The sequence below is a fragment of the Oncorhynchus tshawytscha genome, linkage group LG10 (genome assembly GCF_018296145.1).
Source record: "Oncorhynchus tshawytscha isolate Ot180627B linkage group LG10, Otsh_v2.0, whole genome shotgun sequence".
Lineage (NCBI taxonomy): Eukaryota > Metazoa > Chordata > Actinopteri > Salmoniformes > Salmonidae > Oncorhynchus > Oncorhynchus tshawytscha.
In genome coordinates, this window is record NC_056438.1 from 41,003,522 (window position 1) to 41,030,099 (window position 26,578).

General features: G+C 40.8%; 1 protein-coding gene across 26 annotated transcripts in view; it reads right to left on the reverse strand.

The window, feature by feature from the left end:
• The window catches only part of dlg1b (discs large MAGUK scaffold protein 1b), a 266,351-nt gene that overhangs the window by 22,561 nt on the left and 217,212 nt on the right, over positions 1-26,578 (reverse strand). For 11 of the 26 annotated variants that reach the window (XM_024435208.2, XM_042328550.1, XM_024435214.1 and 8 more), the window contains 5 exons: positions 20,224-20,338; positions 17,195-17,371; positions 15,596-15,662; positions 11,502-11,598; positions 8,166-8,207 (listed from right to left, as the gene is read on the reverse strand). In XM_024435208.2, the coding sequence (XP_024290976.1) occupies positions 8,166-8,207; positions 11,502-11,598; positions 15,596-15,662; positions 17,195-17,371; positions 20,224-20,338 (498 nt within the window). Of the gene's footprint in view, positions 1-7,217; positions 7,413-8,165; positions 8,208-10,965; positions 11,000-11,501; positions 11,599-15,595; positions 15,663-17,194; positions 17,372-20,223; positions 20,339-26,578 lie in introns of those variants that run through there. The other 15 variants (XM_042328546.1, XM_042328544.1, XM_042328554.1 and 12 more) reach the window with 6 other exon arrangements.

The following is a 26,578-nucleotide window of genomic DNA, read 5'->3' on the forward strand; positions in this document are numbered from 1 at the left end:
CAACATCTCAAGATTTCAGTCAGGAAGTTGAAGCTTGGTTGCAAATGGGTCTTGCAAATGGACAATGACCTCAAGAAAACTTCCATAGTTGTGGCAAAATGGCTTAAGGACAACAAAGTCAAGGTATTGGAGTGGCCATCACAAAGCCCTGACCTCAATCCTATAGAAAATGTGTGGGCAGAACTGAAAAAGCGTTTGCGAGTAAGGAGGCCTACAAACCTGACTCAGTTACACCATCTCTGTCAGGAGGAATGGGGAATTGTGGGAAGCGTATGGAAGGCTACCTGAAACGTTTGACTCAAGTTAAACAATTTAAAGGCAATGCTACCAAATACTAATTGAGTGTATGTAAACCTCTGACCCACTGGGAATGTGATCAAAGAAAGAAAATATGAAATATATCATTCTCTCTACTATTATTCTGACATTTCACATTCTTAAAATGAAGTGGTGATTCTAACTGACCTAAAACAGGGAAGTTTTACTAGGATTAAATGTCAGGAATGGTGGAAAAACTGAGTTTAAATGTATTTGGCTAAGGTGTATGTAAACTTCCGATTTCAACCCTAGTTGTTGTATTATTTGTTCTCTTTTCTGGTGGATTAAACTCAAACTGCAACCAACTTTCTATGGCTTGTTTAAAAAATAACGATATTTTTGAGATCATTTTGTTTTCAAATAACCCAAAGTGAGCGGTTGTAATCTGAATAAAGGGAAAAAGGGCATTCTTGAACATGGGGTCAGACATTCTTAATAATTTGTAAATAAAGGCAGTTTGTTATTTAGAATAAGTTATTTCTGTTTTTAGAGGGAGAGGAACCAAAAGCCAACGTGCCTATTTTTTTTGAATATCTTCAGTCCACATGTCAACTGAAATTCCCCCATTATATTTACCCAAGTTCTCTCTTAACTCCAGGGCCACCGACAGTTTTTTTGGTGTTGTTGCCTGATTCAGGACTCTAGTGCCAGAGAAGAGAGACTCTCAGACTGAAAACGCCTCCATTAATTTACGAAAAGATAGTCAATTTGTGCCACAGTTTAGACTACCGATAGTTCTAACTCACCCGTGTGATAGTGTGGTGCAATGACAGAAAACCACCATCTACCACTAAGGGTCGTAGGCATAGAGCTCGTAACTTTTAAAGGAAGAACCACAGTATATGAAAAATTATGTGTTTTTGTTGAGGGATGGGATTTTAGAATCTATAATAGGAAATTGTTTCTATAATTGTGCACATTAAGTAGTCACCACCCCCTTGAGTGAGGTCAGAGAGCCTGCCAGTCTGACAGAACCGCCCCTTTTGAATTAACTGCATAAAATGATGGGTTAAGAATGAACATATCAGACCAGAGAAACGTAGAGCTGCAGCTCACATTTAAAGTGGTTTGAACTCAATCTCAACACGAGGTTGAGACGATAAAGTCACCTCCCGGACAATCACTGGTACGGTTGATTAGCTGTCCTAATAAAGTACCTAAAAAAGCGAAGTGGGACCATTCTACTACACTATTCCGCTACTCTCATCACCCCACTGGAAACCATCGACATGGATGGCTAGCCTTTCTTCAAATAAGCTTCTTCCAGGGCGAATGAATGTAGAATAAAGTCTGTAACTCTGTTCAGGACCACATGAGAAGTCACCGGATACTGGACGATTGCAGAGGAGAAGAACAGCAGAAGATGGGTTGGAACCATTTCGGACAATCTGAGCCTTACAAGCTTGCTGCGAAAAGGCCCAACACCCTTTCCAAGGTGGCCTGGTTCAGAGAGGCAAACACAGGCATTTCCACGTAAAAATATGAATTATTTCTTACTCCAAGCGGGCGGCGGTTTGTGTGCAAAGTATAAGTGAGAGTAGTTTCTTAATGTACCAATGTTAAGAGTCTCTGTCCCCCTCTCTCCATGTCTTTTGCAACAAGCAGGCATATTGTTTTAAATCTGCTAGGGACCTGTTTTTAATGTATTAAGTGTGTATATATATACTGTGTTACCATTTAGTTAGCTTGTAAATAAATAACTAAACCAATTTGAGTAGTAATGAATGATAAATAAGGCTCTGGTTTTTGCAGATGCAAGGTTACAACTGTTCAGAATGACACGAGGTTATGATTAATAAGTTGACTGCTTATGGATGTAATAGGTTAAGACCTTTAGAGTTTAATTTGGGAGTTCGTAACTTTAAAGAACCGCTCTCGTGGTGCCCCAGATCCTAATGAGTTAATTGTTACATGATTAATTTAAATCGGGTAACCTTTAAACATAGTTAGTTGATTAGGTAAATAACACTCTTCAGATGAATGAAAGTTAAGTCACGACACCGCCAAGCCACACTGCTTCTTGACACAGCTCGCTTAACCTGGAAGCCAGCCGCACCAATGCGTAGGAGGAAACATCATACACCTCGCGACACTCCCCTTGCAAACCCTCCCCTAAACTGGGCGACGCTGGGCCATTTGTGCGCTGCCTCATGGGCCTCAATATAATAGCCTGGGAAAGAACCTTAGACCGCTGCGCCACTCTAGAGGCCTCTGAGTCTCTACTTTTATCCAATGTAAAAAACACAATTTCAAGTTTTGCTACATAAGACTGAATCGAGTCAGTGGTCACATAGCCGTACAGGAGGAGGCTAATTCATACATTTTTAGTTCAACTATCGGAGCCCGAGGGAGCGCCGGTGCGCACTCATAGGCCTGCAGCTACAGCCAAATAATAGCCACACCACATCAAAGGTTTATAAACTTTACAAGGGTAATATCAAAAGTAAGTCAAGCTGCTGTTTATATGGAAAATATGAAAAGGCTATTACAGTTGAAGTCGGAAATTTACATACACCTTAGCCAAATACATTTAAACTCAGTTTTTCATAATTCCTGACATTTAATCCAAGAATATATTCCCTGTTTTAGGTCAGTTAGGATCACCACTTTATTTTAAGAATGTGAAATATCAGATAAATAGTAGAAAGAATGATTTATTTCAGCTTTTATTTCTTTCATCACATTCCCAGTAGGTCAGATGCCTTTAAAATGTTTAACTTGAGTCAAACGTTTCAGGTAGTCCCACAATAAATTGGGTGAATTTTGGCCCATTCCTCCTGACAGAGCTGGTGTAACTGAGTCAGGATGTAGGCCTCCTTGCTCACACACTTTTTCAGTTCTGCCTACAAATTTTCTATGGGATTGAGGTCAGGGGCTTTGTGATGGCCACTCCAATACCTTGACTTCGTTGTCCTTAAGCCATTTTGACACAATTTTGGAAGTATGCTTGGGGTCATTGTCCATTTGGAAGACCCATTTTACAACCCAGCTTTAACTTCCTGATGTCTTGAGATGTTGCTTCAATATATCCACAATTTTCCCCCCTCATGATGCCATCTATTCGGTGAAGTGCACCACTCCCTCCTGCAAGCAAAGCACCCCCACAACATGATGCTGCCACCCCCGTGCTTCACGGTTGGGATGGAGTTCTTCGGTTTGCAAGCCTCCCCCTTTTTCTCCAAACATAACGATGGTCATTATGGCCAAACAGTTCAATTTTTGTTTCATCAGACCAGAGGATATTTCTCCAAAAAGTACGATCTTTGTCCCCATATGCAGCTGCAAACCGTAGCCTGGCTTTTTTTTATGGTGGTTTTGGAGCAGTGGCTTCTTCCTTGCTGAGCGGCCTTTCAGGTTATGTCGATATAGGACTCGTTTTACTGTGGACATATATACTTTTGCACCTATTTCCTCCAGCATCTTCACAAGGTCCTTTGCTGTTGTTCTGGGATTGATTTGCACTTTTACCACCAAAGTACGTTCATCTCTAGGAGACAGAACGCGTCTCCTTCCTGAGCAGTATGACGGCTGCGTGGTCCCATGGTGTTTATACCCGTGTACTATTGTTTGTACAGATGAACATAGTACCTTCAGGCATTTGGAAATTGCTCCCAGGGATGAACCCGACTTGTGGAGTCCTACAATCTTTTTTCCTGAGGTCTTGGCTGATTTCTTTTGATTTTCCCATGATGTCAAGCAAAGAGGCACTGAGTTTGGAGGTAGGCCTTGAAATACATCCACAGGTACACTTCCAATTGACTCAAATGATGTCAATTAGCCTATAAGAAGCTTCTAAAGCCATGACATACTTTTCCAGAATTTTCCAAGCTGTTTAAAGGCATGGTCAACTTAGTGTATGTAAACTTCTGACCCACTGGAATTGTGATACAGTAAGGGAACACCCCCCTGAAATGGAGAAAAATGAATGGGAAGTCATTGGCACTGGACAAACCATATACACGGTGTCCAATACCACTCAATTCGGAGGCGTTTTGTTCAAAGTTGATTGCAAATGCCAGGTGTAAACACTTTAAAAATCCAACAGGTGGCGAGCGTGCTCCACCGTGGTTTTTCATATTGCAAATGCAACACAAGTCAACATCCAATAGCAAAATTTTGAAAAAGTGAATTTTTTTCAAAAACCTTAGCAACCCCTTAAAAAAGTGATTTCTGGACCGTTTTTTGAAATTCTTTCGATTTTTTTGTCAATTACACATGAACTGTATGAATATACTTTTGTCCACTTTTATTATCATTCTTTTTTAAAACTTGTGCATAAGGCATATATGTCTTGTCCATTTGCAATATGATTTCATAGGAAATCAAAAGTCGAAAATGTGAACTGTTTTTCAAGTGCTTTCTGGACCGTTTTTCGAAATTCTTTCAATTTTTTGTCAATTAATCATGTGTAAGAACTGTATGAATATACTTTTGTCAACTTTTATTATCATTTTTTTAAATTAATTTTTTAAAACTTGTGCATAAGGAATATGTTTTGTCCATTTGCAATATGATTTCATAGGAAGTCAAAAGTCACTTTTTTGGGGGCCAAATGCCATAAGAAATTTGACATGCTCAAAAATCCTGCAGAAATGCAAAATTGACTGGCCTGATGAACACAGGATGGCCGGGCAGTGATAGTTGCTCCTTTCCATCGCTCGTTGCGTTGATTTCATCATGTCCATTTGGTGATGTTTTTTTCACTATTGAATCATATTGCAAATGCACGTGCATTTGTTAAGAACGGACTTATTTACAGAGGTTTAGTGAGTGTGTGTTATTTCAGAAAAATCACAGAAATCTCAGGGTTCCGAAGCACAAAAAAAAGATTCCTATGAACACGATGCAACTGGATCTGTAACTGTTAAAAAAAAAAAAAACTATTTTTGAACATCACCAATTTGACATTGTACGATTTCTCTTAAATGACGATAGATAAATGGCTGTTTTTTTTTATTGACACCGGAGGTGCCTTGACTTTGACGTGAAGCGTAAAAATAATTGCTCTATTTTCATTTTGGACCTTTAATCCCAGAAAAATGGCCATAACTCAAAAACCGTTAAGGCCTAGACGCCATCTTGTTCGGGGCCAACTGCCCATTATGCCAAACCTACGCTCACCAAGTTTCGTCTTCAAAGTCTTTTCCGTTTTGGAGATAAGGCCACGTCGTGAGTCGTTTTGTACGAGGTTTTGTACATTTGCAATATGATTCCATTCGCCCTCTTGTGGGATTTATCGGGACAACGGAAAAATGACCAAAATTGGATTATTTTATAAAACGGAAACCGAATGTCCGAGAGAGTTCGTTTGATGACTTCCCGGTAGATCCGGCCCTGCCGCACGGCCCGACGCCGTCCGCGAATTTTACAAATGTTTTCGGACGTCTGTTAAGGGACTGTACATTTGCAATATGGACTTTCTCACTAACCATATGGAGAATGTCAAAATGTTCCCTTAACTTCTTCGATATAGGGGGCGCTCTTTTAATTTTTGGATAAAAAACCATTCCCGTTTTAAACAAGATATTTTGTCACGAAAAGATGCTCGACTATGCATATAATTGACAGCTTTGGAAAGAAAACACTCTGACGTTTCCAAAACTGCAAAGATATTATCTGTGAGTGCCACAGAACTGATGCTACAGGCGAAACCAAGATGAAATTTCAAATAGGAAATGTCCCAGATTTTGAAGGCGCTGTGTTCCAATGTCTCCTTATATGGCTGTGAATGTGCCAGGAATGAGCCTACACTTTCTGTCGTTTCCCCAAGGTGTCTGCAGCATTGTGACGTATTTGTAGGCATATCATTGGAAGATTGACCATAAGAGACTACATTTACCAGGTGCCCGCTTGGTGTCCTCTGTCGAAATTATTGCGTAATCTCCAGCTGCGTGCATTTTTCCATTTGGTTCAGAGGAGAAACCAAACTGCCACGAATGATTTATCTTTGAATAGATATGTGAAAAACACCTTGAGGATTGATTATAAACAACGTTTGCCATGTTTCTGTCAATATTATGGAGTTAATTTGGAGAAGAGTTTGGCGTTGTAATGACTGAATTTTCATTTTTTTTTCCTTAGCCAAACGTGATGAACAAAACGGAGCGATTTCTCCTACACAAATAATCTTTTTGGAAAAACTGAACATTTGCTATCTAACAGAGTCTCCTCGTTGAAAACATCCGAAGTTCTTCAAAGGTAAATTATTTTATTTGAATGCTTTTCTTGTTTTTGTGTAAATGTTGCCTGCTGAATGCTAGGCTTAATGCTATGCTAGCTATCAATACTCTTACACAAATGCTATGTAGCTATGGTTGAAAAGCATATTTTGAAAATCTGAGATGACAGTGTTGTTAACAAAAGGCTAAGCTTGAGAGCTAATATATTTATTTCATTTCATTTGCGATTTTCATGAATAGTTATGGTAATGAGCTTGAGGCTATGATTACGGTCCCGGATACGGGATTGCTCGACGCAAGAAGTTAAGGTATGTGAATGATAAGTGAAATAATATGTCTGTAAACAATTGTTGGAAGAATGACTTGTGTCATGCACAAGTAGATGTCCTAACCGATTTGCCAAAACTATAGTTTGTTAACAAGAAATTTGTGGAGTGGTTGATAAACAAGTTTTAATGACTCCAACCTAAGTGTATGTAAACTTCCGACTTCAACTGTATATTGCAGCGAACACTAGGATTAGCCTACAGTTGGAAATTAATTTAGCCAACGAAATTCTCTCAACAGAATGAAACAAAACACTTTTTGCATATTTATAGAACTGGTTTAGATTAGCATAAATAGGCCTACAATAATCATAATAATATGCAATAATATAATGATAAAACAAAGGATAAACATGGAGGGTAAATAATTAAAAGATAGAAAATTGCATCAAACCTGAATAGCGACCTGTCCACTAGAATATTAAAACGTGTCCCCATGGAGGCCATTCCCCTTCTTGGCTTCTTTTCACTATCCTCTTTCTCCTCTAACTTTCGTTTTACTTCAGGCCAAGGCTCCTCTCTCTTCTCTTCTCAGCAACAGGTGCAAGAGGTGAGCGGCTGGAACCAGCTTCAGCTGGACCTGGCCAGCCTAAGCAATACGTTTTAAGTTGCAATTGGTTGACACAGATAACAAGCTTGCAAAGTATTTCATCACCTCACCAATTAAATTAACAGAGGACCGGTCCCGGGTCCAATCTTGGAATTTTGGGTCTGGTGGACCCGTGAAGACCTCTAATACACACATGCACACACAGCGACACGAGAGTACATGCAGCACCTGAGTACTTATTCCAATTCAAGCCACACAAGCCCTCATTGTCATAAGCATAATCAGAGAGGGTTAACTGAGTTAGCAACTGAACAAGCAAAGCACAAAAGCATTAATAGTCCATTTTAGATATACAGTAGTACACTGGCATGTTGGTGAGGGACATGTTACAATTTCCTGGTAAGTTGTTTGAGGCTAACATTGGAGTCTTCTCCATGGGTGCATTCCAAATGGCACCCTATTCTCTATATAGTGCACTACTATTGACCAGATCACTATGCAGTGCCATTTGAAACGTACCTCAAAGTAAAAAACAAAGCATTAAAGGTGTTAGGGTCCTTTGTTATGTGGACAAATCATCAGAACCAGCCATTCACTCACACAGCGTGGCCATCAGTAAAGCATTAGCTAGCTGGTCACTGGGCAAATGTCGCCTCACACACGGACATATTTAATGTACTGATTTGGTAGCTCACATTAGCACTGCCAGTGCAGTATTATACTGTGTTGTGACGCAAGGCAGAGAAGCAGGCATTCATTCAATGGGCAGTGGAAAACTACTTGTAGACTTACGGTAACTACTTTCACTATCACTGGCATTGGAAGTGATGTGTTCTGGAATTAGAACAAAGCAGGAACGTATGGGTAAGTAGGCTAGAGTTGCAAAATTTCAGAAACTTAAAAAAAATCTGGAAAAAGTCACAGCTAAGTAGCCGAAATGGAGGCAATGATACAGTGATTGAAATGAGTGGCTTTTTGGTACAAATTCCTTATGGGTCACAACAATACAGAAGTAAGAGAAGCAGATAGGAGATGCTAGTGTAAAATGAGCTAGGTCGTGTCATTGTGATCAATTGACAACACTTTGCATGGTTACAAAAGAAGTGACCATTACACACATCAAAATTACAAAACTTTTTAAGGTTACACACAATGGAAAATAAGATACTTAACTGTTAACCTATACATACAAACACAAATATATCAATATTCTGGAGCACGCGTACACACGCCTGTCCACATGTACACACAGAGCATGCTCATTCTCAGATTTTTATATTTTTTCAGACAATTGAGCCCTTGTATGGCTTCACAGATAGACAGAACACATCCCAAAGTGACTCTTCTTCTTTTGCAAGTCAACTAATCCAAGCCAGCTATGCCCAGTTCAAGAGCAGTGTTTCATGTATGGGCATATTTCTAGTGGTATCAGTGTAGATGTTTTTATTAGAAAAATACATGTAGATATTGTATGAGGGAAAAATACATGTACAGTGGGGAGAACAAGTATTTGATAACCTGCAAAATTGGCAGTGTTTCCTACTTACAAAGCATGTAAAGGTCTGTCATTTTTATCATAGGTACGCTTCAACTGTGAGAGACGGAATCTAAAACAAAAATCCAGAAAATCACATTGTATAATTTTAAAGTAATTAATTTGCATTGTATTGCATGACATAAGTATTTGATACATCAGAAAAGCAGAACTTAATATTTGGTACAGAAACCTTTGTTTGCAATTCCGAGATCATATGTTTTCTTGACTAGGTTTGCACAAACTGCAGCAGGGATTTTGGCCCACTCCTCCATACAGACCTTCTCCAGATCCTTCAGGTTTCGGGGCTGTTGCTGGGCAATACGGACTTTCAGCTCCCTCCAAAGATTTTCTATTGGGTTCAGGTCTGGAGATTGGCTAGGCCACTCCAGGACCTTGAGATGCTTCTTACGGAGCCACTCCTTAGTTGCCCTGGCTGTGTGTTTCGGGTTGTTGTCATGCTGGAAGACCCAGCCACGACCCATCTTCAATGCTCTTACTGAGGGAAGGAGGTTGTTGGCCAAGATCTCGCGATACATGGCCCCACCCATCCTCCCCTCAATACGGTGCAGTCATCATGTCCCCATTTGCAGAAAAGCATCCCCAAAGAATGATGTTTCCACCTCCATGCTTCATGGTTGGGATGGTGTTCTTGGGGTTGTACTCATCCTTCTTCCTCCAAACACGGCGAGTGGAGTTTAGACCAAAAAGCTCTATTTTTGTCTCATCAGACCACATGACCTTCTCCCATTCCTCCTCTGGATCATTCAGATGGTCATTGGCAAACTTCAGACGGGCCTTTTTGTCTCATTTTAATCCAGACCCAGTCCCAGACTGTGGTCCCAGCTCTCTTGAGGTCATTGACCAGGTCCTGCCTTGTAGTTCTGAGCTGATCCCTCACCGTCCTCATGATCATTGATGCCCCACGAGGTGAGATCTTGCATCGAGCCCCAGACAGAGGGTGATTGACCGTCAGCTTGAACTTCGTCCATTTTCTAATAATTGCGCCAACAGTTGTTGCCTTCTCACCAAGCTGCTTGCCTATTGTCCTGTAGCCCATCCCAGCCTTGTGCAGGTCTACAATTCTATCCCTGATGTCCTTACACAGCTCTCTGGTCTTGGCCATTGTGGAGAGGTTGGAGTCTGTTTGATTGAGTGTGTGGACAGTTGTCTTTTATACAGGTAACGAGTTCAAACAGGTGCAGTTAATACAGGTAATGAGTGGAGAACAGGAGGGCTTCTTAAAGAAAAACTAACTGTCTGTGAGAGCCGGAATTCTTACTGGTTGGTAGGTGATCAAATACTTATGTCATGCAATAAAATGCAAATTAATTACTTAAAAATCATACAATGTGATTTTCTGAATTTTTGTCTTAGATTCCGTCTCTCACAGTTGATGTGTACCTATGATAAAAAATACAGACCTCTACATGCTTTGTATGTCGGAAAACCTGCAAAATCAGCAATGTTTCAAATACTTGTTCTCCCCACTGTAGATTTTGTATGAGAAAAATACATGCAGATGTTGTATGAGGTGATAAAAATAGGCTCTGGATGGAAATGTGATCTGGATGGACTTACCTTGTTTAATGTAAAGTTTTGGCTTATTTCCAAAATGATGAAATTACAACATCCTAAAAAGTTAAAAGTTTTAGCTCATCTTTAACTTACCTCGGATGTTTTCATTTAATAGTTTTGTAAATAAAATAAGCAAAAAAAAGTAAACTATCCCTTTAAAGTAGAAACAAAGACACGAGACAGCTGTAAAAGCCTTCGGTCAGCTCAGTTATGGGATGGAAGAGAGACTGGGGTTGAGATGAGCATGAAGCACTGCTGAGAAACCACTGGAGGAACAGTGTGGAGAATGAAACCGAGAAAGGGAGAGAGGGGACACTGAATGTTCGAATTATATTATATATGCTCAGGGCGCATATTTCACTTGATATCACTGATATAAGGTCAGGAGAAGTGAGAAAATTATAAAGATTGTGAAGAGATGGAGTGCTGTGTATGGGTGGCGGTGGGTAGCTGGATGGGGGAATGGGGGGGGTGACTTACTCTGGCTTTTGGATAGCATGTCGTCAGGGTTGTCCTGTGGAGCAGTCAGCAGAGAGCAAGCCAAACAAGGAAAGAACAACCACAAGGACAAAATGTTACTGGAGTCACAGAGAGAAAGAGACGAGTGGGGGAGGACTACCACCGGACACTGATGTGGCAATGCAACAGGGTGGCCATTTGGCTCAACAGGAGAGAAAACAGGCTGATACACAGACTTCATGTTGTTTGTGATAGGCTACATTGCAGCTCTGTCCAATATTATACAGGGAAATTGACTATAAACCGGCTCTTACGAGAAGGATGCTGGACTGGTTCGTATCCAAAGTTGGACTGGCCCATTTTTTACACAGTGTTACATGGGTGAATTTTATGTTTCTCTTGTGGGCTGGGGTCATGGTTCGGCCCCCGTTGCCAACACTGCCCCACTGTGTCCGGTGTGCCTTCACTGGCCTCTTCTCTCCTCCCGTGCCTGATCTCTACCATTGACAACCCAGAATGCCCGGGTGTAAACGGTCTCTTGATCTCGCTGTACTTACGGTCAACATCGCTTGTTTCCTGCTCGCTTGCATCCTTGTTGTAGAACGGGAACTTTCGGGAAAATAGGTTCTTTTTACGCTTGTCATTGAGTGACTGCTGAGGAAGAAAGCGAAAGGAAGGGGGGGTGGGCAGAAGGTATGGAGAATGTCTAATGTCGGTATGGAGAAAATATAGAAGCCCCTCACCACCTGGTGCTTTGACTCTGTGGCTAGCCTTGTAGCAAGGTTAACATGAGAGCTAAAGGCTGATGTCTACTCTACTCTAACGATGGTGCTTTAGCGTGGTTGGCATGAGAGCTACATTGACAATGTAGCTAGCCCTGAAGCAAGGTTTGCATGAGAGTTAAATGCTGGTTTGTACTCTGACAATGTGGCTAGCCCTGTAGCAGGGTAAGCATGAAGTTAAAGTTAAAAACAAATCTAGATACTGGCACAATACTCAAGCCACATTTCAGAGCTGTATTTATTAAGCTAATCAACCCAATATATCAGGCAAAAGGCTAAACAGTATATACACTGAGTATACAAAACATTAAAAACACTGCTCTTTCCATGACAGACTGACCAGTTGAATCCAGGTGAAAGCTATGATTCCTTATTGATGTCACTTATTAAATCAACTTCAGTCAGTGTAGATGAAGGGGAGGAGACAGGTTAAAGAAGGATTTTTAAGCCTTGAGACAATGGAGACATGTATTGTGTATGTGCGCCATTCAGAGTGTGAAACGGCAATATTTAAGTGACTTTGAACGGGGAATGGTAGTATGTGCCAGGCGAACCAGTTTGTGTCAAGAACTGCAACACTGCTAGGCTTTTCACACTGAATAGTTTCCCATGTGTATCAAGAATGGTCCACCACCCAAAAGACATCTACCCAACTTGATACAACTGTGGGAAGCATTGGTATCAACATGGGCCAGTATCCCTGTGGAACGCTTTCGACACCTTGTAGAATCCATGCCCCGACAAATTGAGGATGTTCTGAGGGCAGGGGGGGGTGCAACTAAATATCAGGAATGTGTTTCTAATTGTTGGTATACTCAGTGTAATTAATGCTCATCAATACTGGGGTTAGATATTAATTTCCATAGTGATTGCTAATCAAGTTCAATGTGTGACAAGATGTGCAATTTTAGGAATTGTGGTTGATTAGTAATACATATTTTAATATAAAATAGTACATATCTTACACAAGAAAAAGAAAGCTTCAAATTGTTTAAAAAATCCCTGAAAGAAAAATCGATGGGCAGGAAAAAGGGATGGGCGAGATTCTACCGCTCTGTCAATCACCAATCATATGTGGAGAGCCAAGATCACTAATTGGCTGCCTACTGGTGACTGACAGTAGGCTGATCATGCCACCCCATCACAAAGTGAGCATGTGCAAAGCAAAGATGAGTGAGTGGTGAGGAGGCCTCGGAGAAAGCTTGGGAAGAAAAATTCTTAAGAGGCAATTGATTTGCATGCAAAATGGGATGCAGAGAAGGGAAAACCCCCAAAGCTAGCTTTTGTGCATACACATGCCAAGAGAAGCGATTTCACTGCTTCTGTTTCATTACTTTCTTATCCCCTATAATGCTAATAAGATTATCTGTAAATATCATCCCAATTCCCAATCTTTAGATAGATCCAGTCACATCAGTAGTGTCTACTGGTTGGGGGCCAATTCAGTCCAACCTGCTTTGGGTTATTTCACTGCATCCAGGGGCATGCTTCACCTAGCGAGTAAAGTTGAAGACTATTGAGATAAACAGAGAGAGAGAGAGAGAGAGAGAGGGAGAGAGGGAGAGACAGAGAGAGACAGAGGGGGGGTGTGAGAGCAAGGAAAAGAGTTGGGTGGTGGAGGTAGTAGCAGAGGTAGCAGACGGTCAGACGTCAATGGCAAGCGTATCTCTCCCTCCTTTTCCACTCATGCACGTTTTGTCTTTTTCAGTTTGCCTTGTTAGGAGTCGGCGGCACTGGGGTGTTTCGGTTGGCGTGCGGAGTACTTTTTGGATTGTAACACATCTAGTCTATGGGCTCGCCCACTCAGGTTTGTCATTGCAATTGTATTAAAAGTTATTAAAAAAGGGAAATGAGTGACAGCTAGACTTGGGGCAGCGTCAGTCAAAAGGTTGTCGACAGACATGCTGTTAAAGAGCTGTCTAAGCATTTCCAAACATTAGTCACAAACAGATTGATTAGTATTTGTAATTCATGTGGCAGCAGAAAGTACTAATCATTGGACTAAAACTATACATACAATTTGAAATTCTGCAAATTACATTTTCTACTGTAAAATACTGGATCCTGAAATTATTAACACCCTTGATAAAGATGATTATTTTTAAAGGTTTTTGACTAAAATGTTGGTCTGGAGCCCTGAAGGTGAGGTATTTCTCAGTCCTGTCGAAGCTCTGTCTGGCACACCAATGGAACCAGCTTCCCCCTGATGCTAGGACAGTAGAGTCCCTGCCCATTTTCCAAAAACATCTGAAACCGAACCTCTTTGAAGACCATTTTAAATATCTGTCTCCCTCCCCGCCCTCAAAAATAAATAACTAGCACCGATTTTCCTTAAAACTTCTTCGGGATTGGTGTCCCTTCCACGGGACGGTTGAGCTAACGTAGGCTAATGCGATTAGCATGAGGTTGTAAGTAGCAAGACAATTTCCCAGGACATAGACATATCTGATATTGGCACAAAGCATAAATTCTTGTTAATCTAACTGCACTGTCCAATTTACAGTAGCTATTACAATGAAAGGATACCATGCTATTATTTGAGGAGAGTGCACAATTTTGAACATGAAAAGTTATTAATAAACAAATTAGGCACATTTGGGCAGTCTTGATACAACATTTTGAACAGAAATGCAATGGTTCATTGGATCAGTCTAAAACGTTGCACACACACTGCTGCCATCTAGTGGCCAAAGTCTAAATTGCACCTGGGCTGGAATAATACATTAAGGCCTTTCTCTTGCATTTCAAACATGATGGTACAAGATGGTATTATCTTTTACCAGATCTATTGTGTTATAGTCTCCTACATTCCTTTCACATTTTCACAAACGCCAAAGTGTTTCCTTTGAAATGGTCTAGAAGAAAAAGAAACGCACACCTATTAAGACGAGGTGCTGGCTAGCGGAGTAGAAAACTTGAAAATAAAAGAGCCGCACACTCTAGGAGCTCAGATGCAAAAATGTAATTACCAACGTTTCGACAGCCAAGCTGTCTTCATCAGGGTATATTGTCCTTTGAAATGGTACCATGAATATGCATATCCTTGCTTCAAGGCCTGAGATACAGGCAGTTAGATTTGGGTATATAATTTTAGGCGACAATGGAAATAAATCCTTAAGAGGATCTGCCACATTAAATTACTAAAATATCAATTGAAAACCGCATTGTCAATCATTTTGACCCCTACCTTTTTGAGAAAAAAGTATTACTTGTTAAACAAAATACCCTTCTCTGAGTATTTTATTATTATAAAATAATATAATTTGGGCTTCCTGAGTGTCGCAGTGATCTAAGGCACTGCATCGCAGCTAACACTGCGTCACTAGCAATCCTGGTTCGACCGGGAGGCGGTGCACAATTGGCCCAGTGTTGTCTGGGTTAGGGGTGGGTTTGGCCGGCTGGGATGTCCTTGTCCCATCGCACTCTAGCAACTCTTGTGGATTCCGGGTTAAGCGAGCAGCGCGGCTTGGCGGGTTCGTGTTTCAAGGGCTAACGGCTCTCGACCTGTACAGGAATTGCAGCGATGGGAAAAGACTAACTACCAATTGGATATCATATTGGGGAGAAAAAAGGATTAAAAAAAATATTATTTTAAAATGTTTTAGCTCAGTATTTTAATTATTTATTTTACAGTCATTTTTATTCATCTTTATGAAGGGTGTCAATCATTTCAGACCCCACTGTATATTCTGAATGGTGAGGTCATCCTGTATGCAGACTACATGATTAATTCTAAAATCATACACTTCAACCCTAATAAAACACAATGCAAGAATTGCTTTAATTAAAGTGCCACAATACTCATTAATCAGGTCAAACACTAAATCTAATGTCCTCCTTCCTCATAACAAGACAGAAATGTTACTTACCCCTCTGTCTCGCGACTTGGAGTTAAACTTGACCGTCTTTAGCCGTGCCCTCTCTTTCTTCTCCACCCTGAGGGTTAAGGTCATGAAAGTTCATTAGAGGTCATTAACCTGATAAAATATGTCAGTACAATTGAGTTTTGCAAGATTATGTAATTTATAGATCGGCAGGTAAGGGTGCTCTCGAGCGGCTAGATGTTCTTTACCATTCGGCCATCAGATTTTCCACCAATGCACCTTATAGGACACATCACTGCACTCATCTCTGTATACCTGTCACAAGACCCACTGGTTGATGCTTACGCCTCACTCACACCTATCTGAGATACCTAATGCAGCCCTCATCCTCCACATACAACACCCTTTCATATTCTGTTAAAGGTCCCCAAAGCACACACATCCATGGGTCGCTCCTCTTTTTAGTTCGCTGCAGCTACGACTGGAAAAAAGCTGCAAAAAAACACTCAAATTGGACAGTTTTATCTCCATCTCTTCATTCAAAGACTCAATCACGGAGACTCTTACAGACAATTGTGGCTGCCTCGCATGATGTATTGTTGTCTCTACCTTCTTTCCCTTTATGCTGTTGTCTGTGCCAATAATGTTTGTCCCATGTTTTGTGCTGCTACCATGTGCTTCTGCCATGTTGTGTTGCTACCATAATGTGTTGTCATGTGTTGCTGCCATGCTATGTTGTTGTCTTAGGTCTCTCTTTATGAAGTTGTGTGGTGTCTCTTGTCGTGTGTTTTTTCACATATATATATATATATACACACACACAGTGGGGAGAACAAGTATTTGCAGTGTATCAAATATTTGTTCTCCCCACTGTATATGATGTTTTTATTTTATTTTTAATCCCAGCCCCCATCCCCACCCGAGGCCTTTTGGTAGGCTGTCATTGTAAATAAGCAATTGTTCTTTAACTGACATGCCAAGTTAAATAAAGGTTAAGTAAAATTAAAGTAAAAAAGATTCAAGAAACGTTCCCAAAATTCCTGGTTTGGAGCGTTCCCTGTTCGAGGATTCAGAGTTGCAAGATTCCCTCCCTGCTTATTCTGTTTCCTGATTCCAGGAATTCAAAATTCAATGTTTTTTAGACGTTTTCAAGGCTCAAAAGTAGTCTTCTTTTGAGTTAACTATTTTGTAAATCCTACTGTATGCAACAATCCAATATGATTGGTTAAAATAAGCACCATGCAATTTCTAGATTTGCAGTACTTTTCCATTAATTTGTGGCCCTGACATACTTCTCTGTGTGCGATGTCCTGTATCTATATTCAGACCACTCAGAGGCTATGGATAAATATTCAGAAACGGTCTAACGGAAACCAAAGCTTCGGCAGGGAGGAACCCAATATGTACCTGAATGTGTCAAATCTATTTTAGAACGGCAAGTTCTTCAAAGGTAAATGTGTTTTGCAGTCACAGCATTAATTGTGTAGGAGCTGTGGACTATGGCAGGGATAGGCAACTTGTCGAGGAGGTCCGAGACACTTTTGTTTTTTATTCTCTCCGTCTAATCAAGGACTGATTCAGACCTGGGACACCAGGAGTACAACTAACTACGAGTTAAAAGAGAAAAACAGGAGGGGGGTTTACCTTCTCTTGCTGGGGATGACACCCACTTCCTCTGCCTCACCCTCCGGGGTCACCTGCCGAGCCTGCCACCACTCGTCATCTGAGGCGTTCACCACATGCAGGATGTCCCCGAATTTAAAGTTGAGCCCTTGAGAGGGGAGCCCTGAGTCCTTTGTCTTGTCATAGTCGAATAGGACTCTGGAAAGAGTAGGAAACAAGTCACATTCAGTAAGTGAGTTTGATCATTTAGATGTAGTCATCTGGCTGGCATATGGCTAATATTTGATTAACAGTAAACTATAATGTGTAGTAACCAAACATTATACAACTACAGTTTGTCAGATGCTTCAAGATCACAAAATTAGTACAATGTTAAGATGAGTCCACATCCCACGCCATCGGTTGTGTTGATCCTGCTATATGCCTCAACTAAATGAATGGACATATGACCACTGCAAATGTAGAAATCATACAGTGCTTATCTTTACCATTCATTTTAGATTGCAGAATATAACTGAATCTACAAAACAGACGGCCTGAGATATGGAATTAACTCAACAGACTTTTGACAAACTTATAAACATCTGACAAACTTAGATTTTTGGAGGTTTAAGCAAGGCCCTAAAGTGCGACCAATTAAATATTTTGCTGTGCAACCAGGAATTTTAATTGGGGACCACCAATGCGACCCAAAAAATAATACCAATTTTTTGTTTAATTTTTAATTTCTAATATCTGGTGTAATGATAAGGCTTCCTTGTATCACTGTTTCTTGAGCGTAGATTATTTAACATCATGCACCATTAATACAACAAAAACTGCTAGTTTCTAACCCAAACAGTTCAAAAGAAATCTGACCCCGTATTACTGGCACAACCTTTTTATCTTCCCGCCACAGAAACCATGCTACGGGCCGCTATAAAACTACGTGGGTCACATTTGTTTTACACCTCATGACTGAACGTTTGTTACCTCATTAGCTAGCTAGCTATCAACCTAGAAACTTTACCAGAACATCCCCCCCACAAAAATGTATATATTTTTTATTTAACCTTTATTTAAGCAGAGGCCTCAATTTGGGGGCACAGAAAGGAAAAGGGTTCACATCGTCAGGAGATCAATGATCATAGCAATGAATGAATGACAGATGTCTTGCATGTCGTCATCACAAACTTGACACTCTAAAAGAGCGTACCATTTTCAATTTAATACATCTCAATAGGAAAATAGTGATTTTACATAATGTAGAAACATAATATTCCACAAATGACTAATTTCAATGACAGGTATTTGTATAAACATTTTTGCTTTTTATAATAAACATGTATTTACAAGGTTACAGTTTTTACCCCCCTTTTCTCCAAAATCTGATGATTACGATCTTGCCTCATCGCTGCAACTCTGCAATGGGCTCGGGGGAGGCAAAGGTCGAGTCATGCGTCTTCCCGAAACATGACCCGCCAAGCAGCTCTTCTTAACACCCACTCACTTAACCCGGAAGCCAGCTGCACCAATGTGTCGGAGGAAACGCCGTTCAACTGACGACCATCTGCAGCCTGCAGGGGCCCGGCCTGCCACAAGGAATCGCTAGAGCGCGATGAACCAAGTAAAACCCACCCGGCCAAACCCTCCCCTAATCCAGACGACGCTGGGCTAATTGTGCGCCGTCATATGGGACTCCTGGTCACGGCCGGTTGTGACACAGCCTGGGACCAAACCCCAAGCTGTAGTGACACCACAACTGTTAGACAGCTGCGCCACTCGTGAGGCCTCACCTCATTTTTTAAAGTTAGGAGCACCAGTGCTACCAATTAAACATTTTAATTTTGAGCCCTGAGTGCAAGGTTAAGCTGTAGACCTTCAATCTATTTAGATCTGGTGATGTCTTTTAGTTTGTTTTGGAATCATCTCCACCCCCTTAGAGCTGTCTGACGCATGCACCTGTGCATCACACGGTGACGTCATTTTGAATATTGAATAGCTCTCTGTGTGTTTATGCTAGAGAATTACTGTTGCAGCTCAAACCCTTATTTCTGCAGATATTACGTTTGCGCCGATTCCATAACATGGGGCTTGTGATAGCGGACTTTATCTACTCATGAGAGGATCTGGACAAGAAAATCACCACAAGATTGTCTGTAAAATCCGAACCGTGTAAGCTACAAACCAATATATCACAAATATCGAAAGCGGAGACTCTCACAAAGGTGTTGGTTGTACTGCTCTACGAAGCACACCAGCTTCAAGGGAGTCGTCAATGTAACCCAGTACCAGGCTGTAGAAATTGCAAAAAGTGCAAAGGGGTAAAAATGTGCCCAAAATAATGTGACCAAACATGGGTCAAAATATTTTTCCCTCATTTTTGTTATACACTACATTATCAACAGTATGTGGACACCCGCTTTTCGAACACCTCATTCCAAAATCAAGGGCATTAATATAGAGTTGGTCCCCCCTTTGCTGCTAAGAGTCCAATGGCAGTGAGCTTTACACCACTCCAGCCGACCCTTGGCATTGTGCTTGTGTCCGTGCGGCTGCTCAGCCATGGAAAAACCTTTCATGAAGCTCCCGACGAACAGTTGTTGTGTTGACATTGCTTCCAGAAGCAGTTTGGAACTCGGTAGTGAGTGTTGCAACCGAGGACAGAAGATTTAAGGCGCTAAGTGCTTCAGCACTCGGCGGTCGCATTCTGTGAGCTTGTGTGGCCTACCACTTCACGGTGGGCCGTTGTTGCTCCTAGATGTTTCCACTTCAAAATAACAGCACTTACAGTTGACTGAGGCAGCTCTAGCAGGCCATGAATTTTACAAACTGACTTGTTGTAAAGTAAAAGCCTAATTCAATGTTTCATAAAAATATTTTGTTATATATTTTTTGTATACCGATAAGGGTCCTAAAATTCAAAATCAAGTTGCTAACTGATACATTTTACGACCATTTTAAAACAATTCCACATGTTAGCTTAGTAGATATTGCGATCTAAGGGCTTAGACCTAAATAGGTTAAAGCTAATGGTCATTTACATTTCGGGGAACCTCTTTAGGTCTTACCTAACGTAGAGTGACCTCTTCTGGCTGGTCCGCAGCGAGCCCGACCCCGAGCTGATGCTGCTGTTCATCATCTGTTCTCGCAGGTCGTGGATCTTGGCTTCAAATCGACTGTACTCTGAAAGGAAAACATAAGCAAAATAGACACAATATTGGCTTAATTCATTAAGAAGAAATTCAATTTTTTTTATTAAAAATGTACTAAAAGAAACAAAAAGGTCACGTCCCAATAATCTCTCCTTCCTCCCCTTCACTTGTTCCCTTCACGGATTTGAAAGTAAATGACTGGTGTAAGAAATATAGAAGAAACTCCCCCAAGCCCATTCCTCTACCAATCCAATGTGTTTGTGGGAAGTAGTGAACGAGAGTAAACTTAAGAAGATATTATTGGGACACACCCTATAATATGGGGTCCAAAATTGACACCCTTGAAAACGATGAGAAAAAATGACTATATAAAATAAATATATAAAAACAGGGAAATTATATTATTTTATACTAATAAAATTCCCCAGAGAAAAATATTTATTTTAACAAGTAATATTTATTTTCTCAAATAAGGTAAGGGTTCAAATGATTGACACCCCTGTTTTTAATACCTTTCAATACTTCACCTGGTGAGGATAACGGCACTGATCTTTTTTCTAAAATGTTTTATGAGATTGGGGAACACATTGGGAGTGATCTTACACCATTAATGAATTTCTCCAGATTCTTGATATCCTTTGTCTACGCTTATGTGCTGCCCTTCAATTCAAAATACAGGTTTTTAATGATATTCATGTCCAGAGACTAAAATGGCCATTGCAAATTGAGGTGTTGTGTATTTATGGATGCCAAGGGAAGCCAGGCTTCCCCCAAAAATTGACCAAGAAAATAAATGTCCTTCAATTTGCAAGAAGCTGAATGCATCTAAACAGAGAAAGCATCTGAGCGAACGAAACAGCGCTCCTCTGTCTCAGTATGTGTAGCCCATTTTCTGATGCTGTCTAGTCAAAAAGAGTATGACATTGTTGCCACCCGTAGCGCTGAATATCTAACTCTGATATCAAAGGTCCCACAATTGACAGTGCATTTCAGAGCAAAAACCAGGCCTCGTGGCCGAAGGAATTGTCTGTAGAGTTCCGATAAAGGACCTTTTTGACACATTTTGCTACGTTACAGGCTTATTATAAAATTGATTAAAAAAGATCATCTACACACAATACCCCATAATGACAAAGAAATACGTTTATTTTTATTTTTTAAAACATTTTTGCAAAAACAATTATGAAATACCATATTTACATAAGTATTCAGACCCTTTGCTATGAGACTACAAATTGAGCTCAGGTGCATCCTGTTTCCATTGATCATCCTTGAGATGTTTCTTCAACTTGATTGGAGTCCACCTGGGGTTAAATTCAGTTGATTGGACACACTTGACTACACAAGGACCCACAGTTGAGAGTGCATGTCAAGCCATGAGCAAAAACCAAGCCATGAGGTCAAAGGAATTGTCTGTAAAGCTCCTAGACAGGATTGTGCCGAGGCACAGATCTGGGGAAGTGTACCAAAACATTTATGCAGCATTGAAGGTCTCCAAAAAGCAGTGGCCTCCATCATTGTTAAATGGAAGAAGAACCACCAAGACTCGTCCTAGAGCTGGCCGCCCGGCTAAACTGAGCAATCGGGGGAGAAGGGCCTAGGTCAAGGAGGTGACCAAGAACCCGATGGTCACTCTGACAGAGCTCTATAGTTCCTCTGTGGAGATGGGAGAACCTTCCAGAAGGACAACCATCTCTGCAGCATTCCACCTTTCAGGTTTTTATGGTAGAGTGGCCAGACAGAAGCCACTCTTCAGTAACAGGCACATGACAGCCCACTTGGCGTTTGCCAAAAGACACCTACAGACTCTCAGATCATGAGAAACAAGATTCTCTCGTCTGATGAAACCAAGATTGAAATCTTTGCCAAGAGATCACGTCTGTAAGAGTCACGTCTGTAGGAAACGGTGAAGCATGTGGGAATGTTTTTCAACGGCAGGGACAGGAGACTAGTCAGAATCGAGGCAAAGATGAACAGATTAAAGTACAGAGAGATCCTTGACAACCTGCTCCATAGCAGTCAGGACCTCAGACTGGGGTGAAGGTTCATCTTCCAACAGGCAATGACACTAAGCACACAGTCAAGACAACGCAGGAGTGGTTTAGGGACAGGTCTCTGAATGTTCTTCAGTGGCCAAGCCAAAGCCCGGACTTGAACCCGATCGAAAATCTCTGGAGAGACCTGAAAATAGCTGTGCAGCAACACTCCCCATCCAACCTGACAAGCTTGAGAGGATCTGCAGAGAAGAATGGGAGAAACTCCCCAAAAGCAGGTGTGCCAAGCTTGTAGCGTCTTACCCAAGAAGACTCGATGCTGTAATTGCTTCCAAAGGTACTTCAACAAAGAACTGAGTGAAGGGTCTGAATACTTATGTAAATGTGATCTGTTTTTGTTGTTAATTTATTACAACAATTTCTAAAAACCTGTTCTTGCATTGTCATTATGGGATATTATGTGTAGATTGATGAGGGAAAAAAACAATGAAATCAAATTTAGAATAATATCACGGTTTCAAGGCATATGAACTAACAGGTAATAGAGCAAACAATGCAATTGGCACAAATTTGGCATGGGTCCTCAAAAGGTTATACAGCTGCACCATCGAGAGCATCCTGGTTGTGTGGCAAGTGCTCGGCCTACAACAGCAAGGCACTACAGAGGGTAGTGTGTACGGCCCAGTACATCACTGGGGTCAAGCTTCCTGCCATCCAGGACTTCTATATCAGGAAGTGTCAGAGGAAGGCCCTAAAAATTGTCTAAGACTCCAGCCACCCTAGTCATATACTGTTCTCTCTGCTACCCCCAAGCCATAAGACTCTTGAACAGCTAATCAAAGGGCTATCCAGACCCCCTCTTTTACGGAGCTGCTACTCTGTTTATTATCTATGCATAGTCACTTTAACTCGACCTACATGTACATACAGTGGGGCAAAAAAGTATTTAGTCAGCCATCAATTGTGCAAGTTCTTCCACTTATTAAAAAGATGAGAGAGGCCTGTAATTTTCATCATAGGTACACTTCAACTATGACAGACAAAATGAGAAAAAAAATCCAGAAAATCACATTGTAGGATTTTTAATGAATTTATTTGCAAATTATGGTGGAAAATAAGTATTTGGTCACCTACAAACAAGCAAGATCTCTGGCTCTCACAGACCTGTAACTTCTTCTTTAAGAGGCTTCTCTGTCTTCCACGCGTTACCTGTATCAATGACACCTGTTTGAACTTGTTATCAGCATAAAAGACACCTGTCCACAACCTCAAACAGTCACACTCCAAACTCCACTATTGCCAAGACCAAAGAGCTGTCAAAGGACACCAGAAACAAAATTGTAGACCTGCACCAGGCTGGGAAGACTGAATCTGCAACAGGTAAGCAGCTTGGTTTGAAAAAATCAACTGTGGGAGCAATTATTAGGAAATGGAAAACATTAAAAAAAAAACACGCCCTGTTAAGAACTCTTTTTATTTATTTAAATATGTTTTATATATATTGTCTTTCAATGATACCACTGATAATCTCCCTCGATCTGGGGCTCCATGCAAGATCTCACCTCGTGGGGTCAAAATGATCACAAGAACGGTGAGCAAAAATCCTAGAACCACACGGGGGACCTAGTGAATGACCTGCAGAGAGCTGGGACCAAAGTAACAAAGCCTACCATCAGTAACACACTAGTAACACACTATGCCGCCAGGGACTCAAATCCTGCAGTGCCAGACGTGTCCCCCTGCTTAAGCCAGTACATGTCCCGGCCCGTCTGAAGTTTGCTAGAGAGCATTTGGATGATCCAGAAGAAGATTGGGAGAATGTCATATGGTCAGATGAAACCAAAATAGAATGTTTTGGTAAAAACTCAACTCGTCGTGTTTGGAGGACAAAGAATGCTGAGTTGCATCCAAAGAACACCATACCTACTGTGAAGCATGGGGGTGGAAACATCATGCTTTGGGGCTGTTTTTCCTGCAAAGGGACCAGGACGACTGATCCGTATAAAGGAAAGAATGAATGGGGCCATGTATCGTGAGATTTTGAGTGAAAATCTCCTTCCATCAACAAGGGCATTGAAGATGAAACATGGCTGGGTCTTTCAGCATGACAATGATCCCAAACACACCGCCCGGGCAACGAAGGAGTGGCTTCATAAGAAGCATTTCAAGGTCCTGGAGTGGCCTAGCCAGTCTCCAGATCTCAACCCCATAGAAAATCTTTGGAGGGAGTTGAAAGTCCGTGTTGCCCAGCAACAGCCCCAAAACATCACTGCTCTAGAGGAGATCTGCATGGAGGAATGGGCCAAAATACCAGCAACAGTGTGTGAAAACCTTGTGAAGACTTACAGAAAACATTTGACCTCTGTCATTGCCAACAAAGGGTATATAACAAAGTATTGAGATAAACTTTTGTTATTGACCAAATACTTATTTTCCACCATAATTTGCAAATAAATAAAAAATCCTACAATATGATTTTCTGGATTTTTTTTCCTCATTTTGTCTGTCATAGTTGAAGTGTACTACCTATGATGAAAATTACAGGCCTCTCATCTTTTTAAGTGGGAGAACTTGCACAATTGGTGGCTGACTAAATACTTTTTTGCCCCACTGTATTACCTCAACTAACCGGTGCACCCACATCGCAAAAAATTACCATCCCAAAATGATTTCAACTATATGAACCGAAAAAGGCTTCCACTATTTATGTGCAGGTGATAGGTTATGTGATGCGCAATATACCCTGCTGAATGTGGTGGTATGGTGGCAAGGTGGAATGCACAACTCTTTCATTCTACAGAACAGCAATGTTAGCCTATAGGACTATAGGTTTTGAAAGATTTCGAAAAGCTGTTGAAAGGTTTTGAAAGCTGTTGAGGATGGATGGCTTGTTAGTGAGTGTTGCCTACACATTAAGTATATTTTCCATTGCTAAAGCAACATAAATTGTCGTAATGCTCCTCTCTCCGTAGCAATGTTTTTATTTTTACTGGTAAAGCCACAACTGAGCAAGCCAAATAAAACCTTTTGTCTGTACTCAATCTCTGACACTAGCACCTCTTTCAGTCTCTGAAAGTTTTTTTCTTAGCTTTTTTGGTTGCGCCATTGTATTTCGTGGTACGGTGTTGTATTTTCCCCACAGCTTTAAAGGGATGATTTTGACCATATGGTTAATTAGGGTAGTTTTGAAATGCAAACATCAAAGTCATGCACGAGCACATGAACAATTGGTATTGATCAATGTTATCTCCTAACGGTGTGCGTATGACGCTCGTAGGATTGTTTGATAAATCACACTTTTTCTATGGGTACGACCATTCTAAATTCCGTTAGTAAGTAGTACTTTAGAATAGTTTTGACGCAATATTGATAAATGACGCCCCAGATGTTTACATTTGTTGGATGACATAGAGGTCTTTGGTGATGCACACCAGTGGTGGGTTTTGTTTTGAAAGAACTCCCATACCTAGTGTAAAATATGCTGGTGGGTCTTTAATGTTATGGGGCTATTTTGCTTCCACTGGCCCTGGACTTTACCCAGTAAAAGGACATTTTAGGATATAATCTGTTTGCCTGTGCCAGGAGGCTGACACTTGTCCAAAAGTGGATCTTCCAGCAAAACAATAACCCCCCAAGCACACATCAAAATCCACAAAGAAATTGTTCATTGACCACAAAATCAACATTTGGCAATGGCCATCTCAGTCTCCAGACTTTAACACCATTTAAAATCTGTAGTTTGAATTGAAGAGGGCAGTCCATAAGCACAGACAAATGATATCAAGGATCTGGAAATATTCTGTCTGGAGGAGGAATGTTCTAAGATCACTCCCAATGTTTTCATAAAACATTTTAGAAAAAGGCCCAGTGCCGCGAGGTGAGGTATTAAAAGGTATTAAACACAGGCGTGTCAATAATTTTGACCCCTACCCCTTTGAGACACAAAGTATTACTTCTCTGAACAATTGTATAAGTAAAATAATATAATTTCCCTTTTTTTGTGAGCATACAATATAGCTCAATATTCGATTTTTATTTTTTAACAGTCATTTTTGGTCATCTTCATCAAGGGTGTCAATAATTTCGGATCCCACTGTACATGTGCAGGTAGGTGATAAAGGGAGCGCTTACCTGTCGTATACATTCCGTTTAGAAAAAACAAGAGCGAAACTAACAATACATAAAAAATTGTGTCAGGGGCAAGGTCCATCTCATAATCTCCATAACACATTTACTTTGAACTTCAAGTTGAGACATATCGATCACATCTTACAATG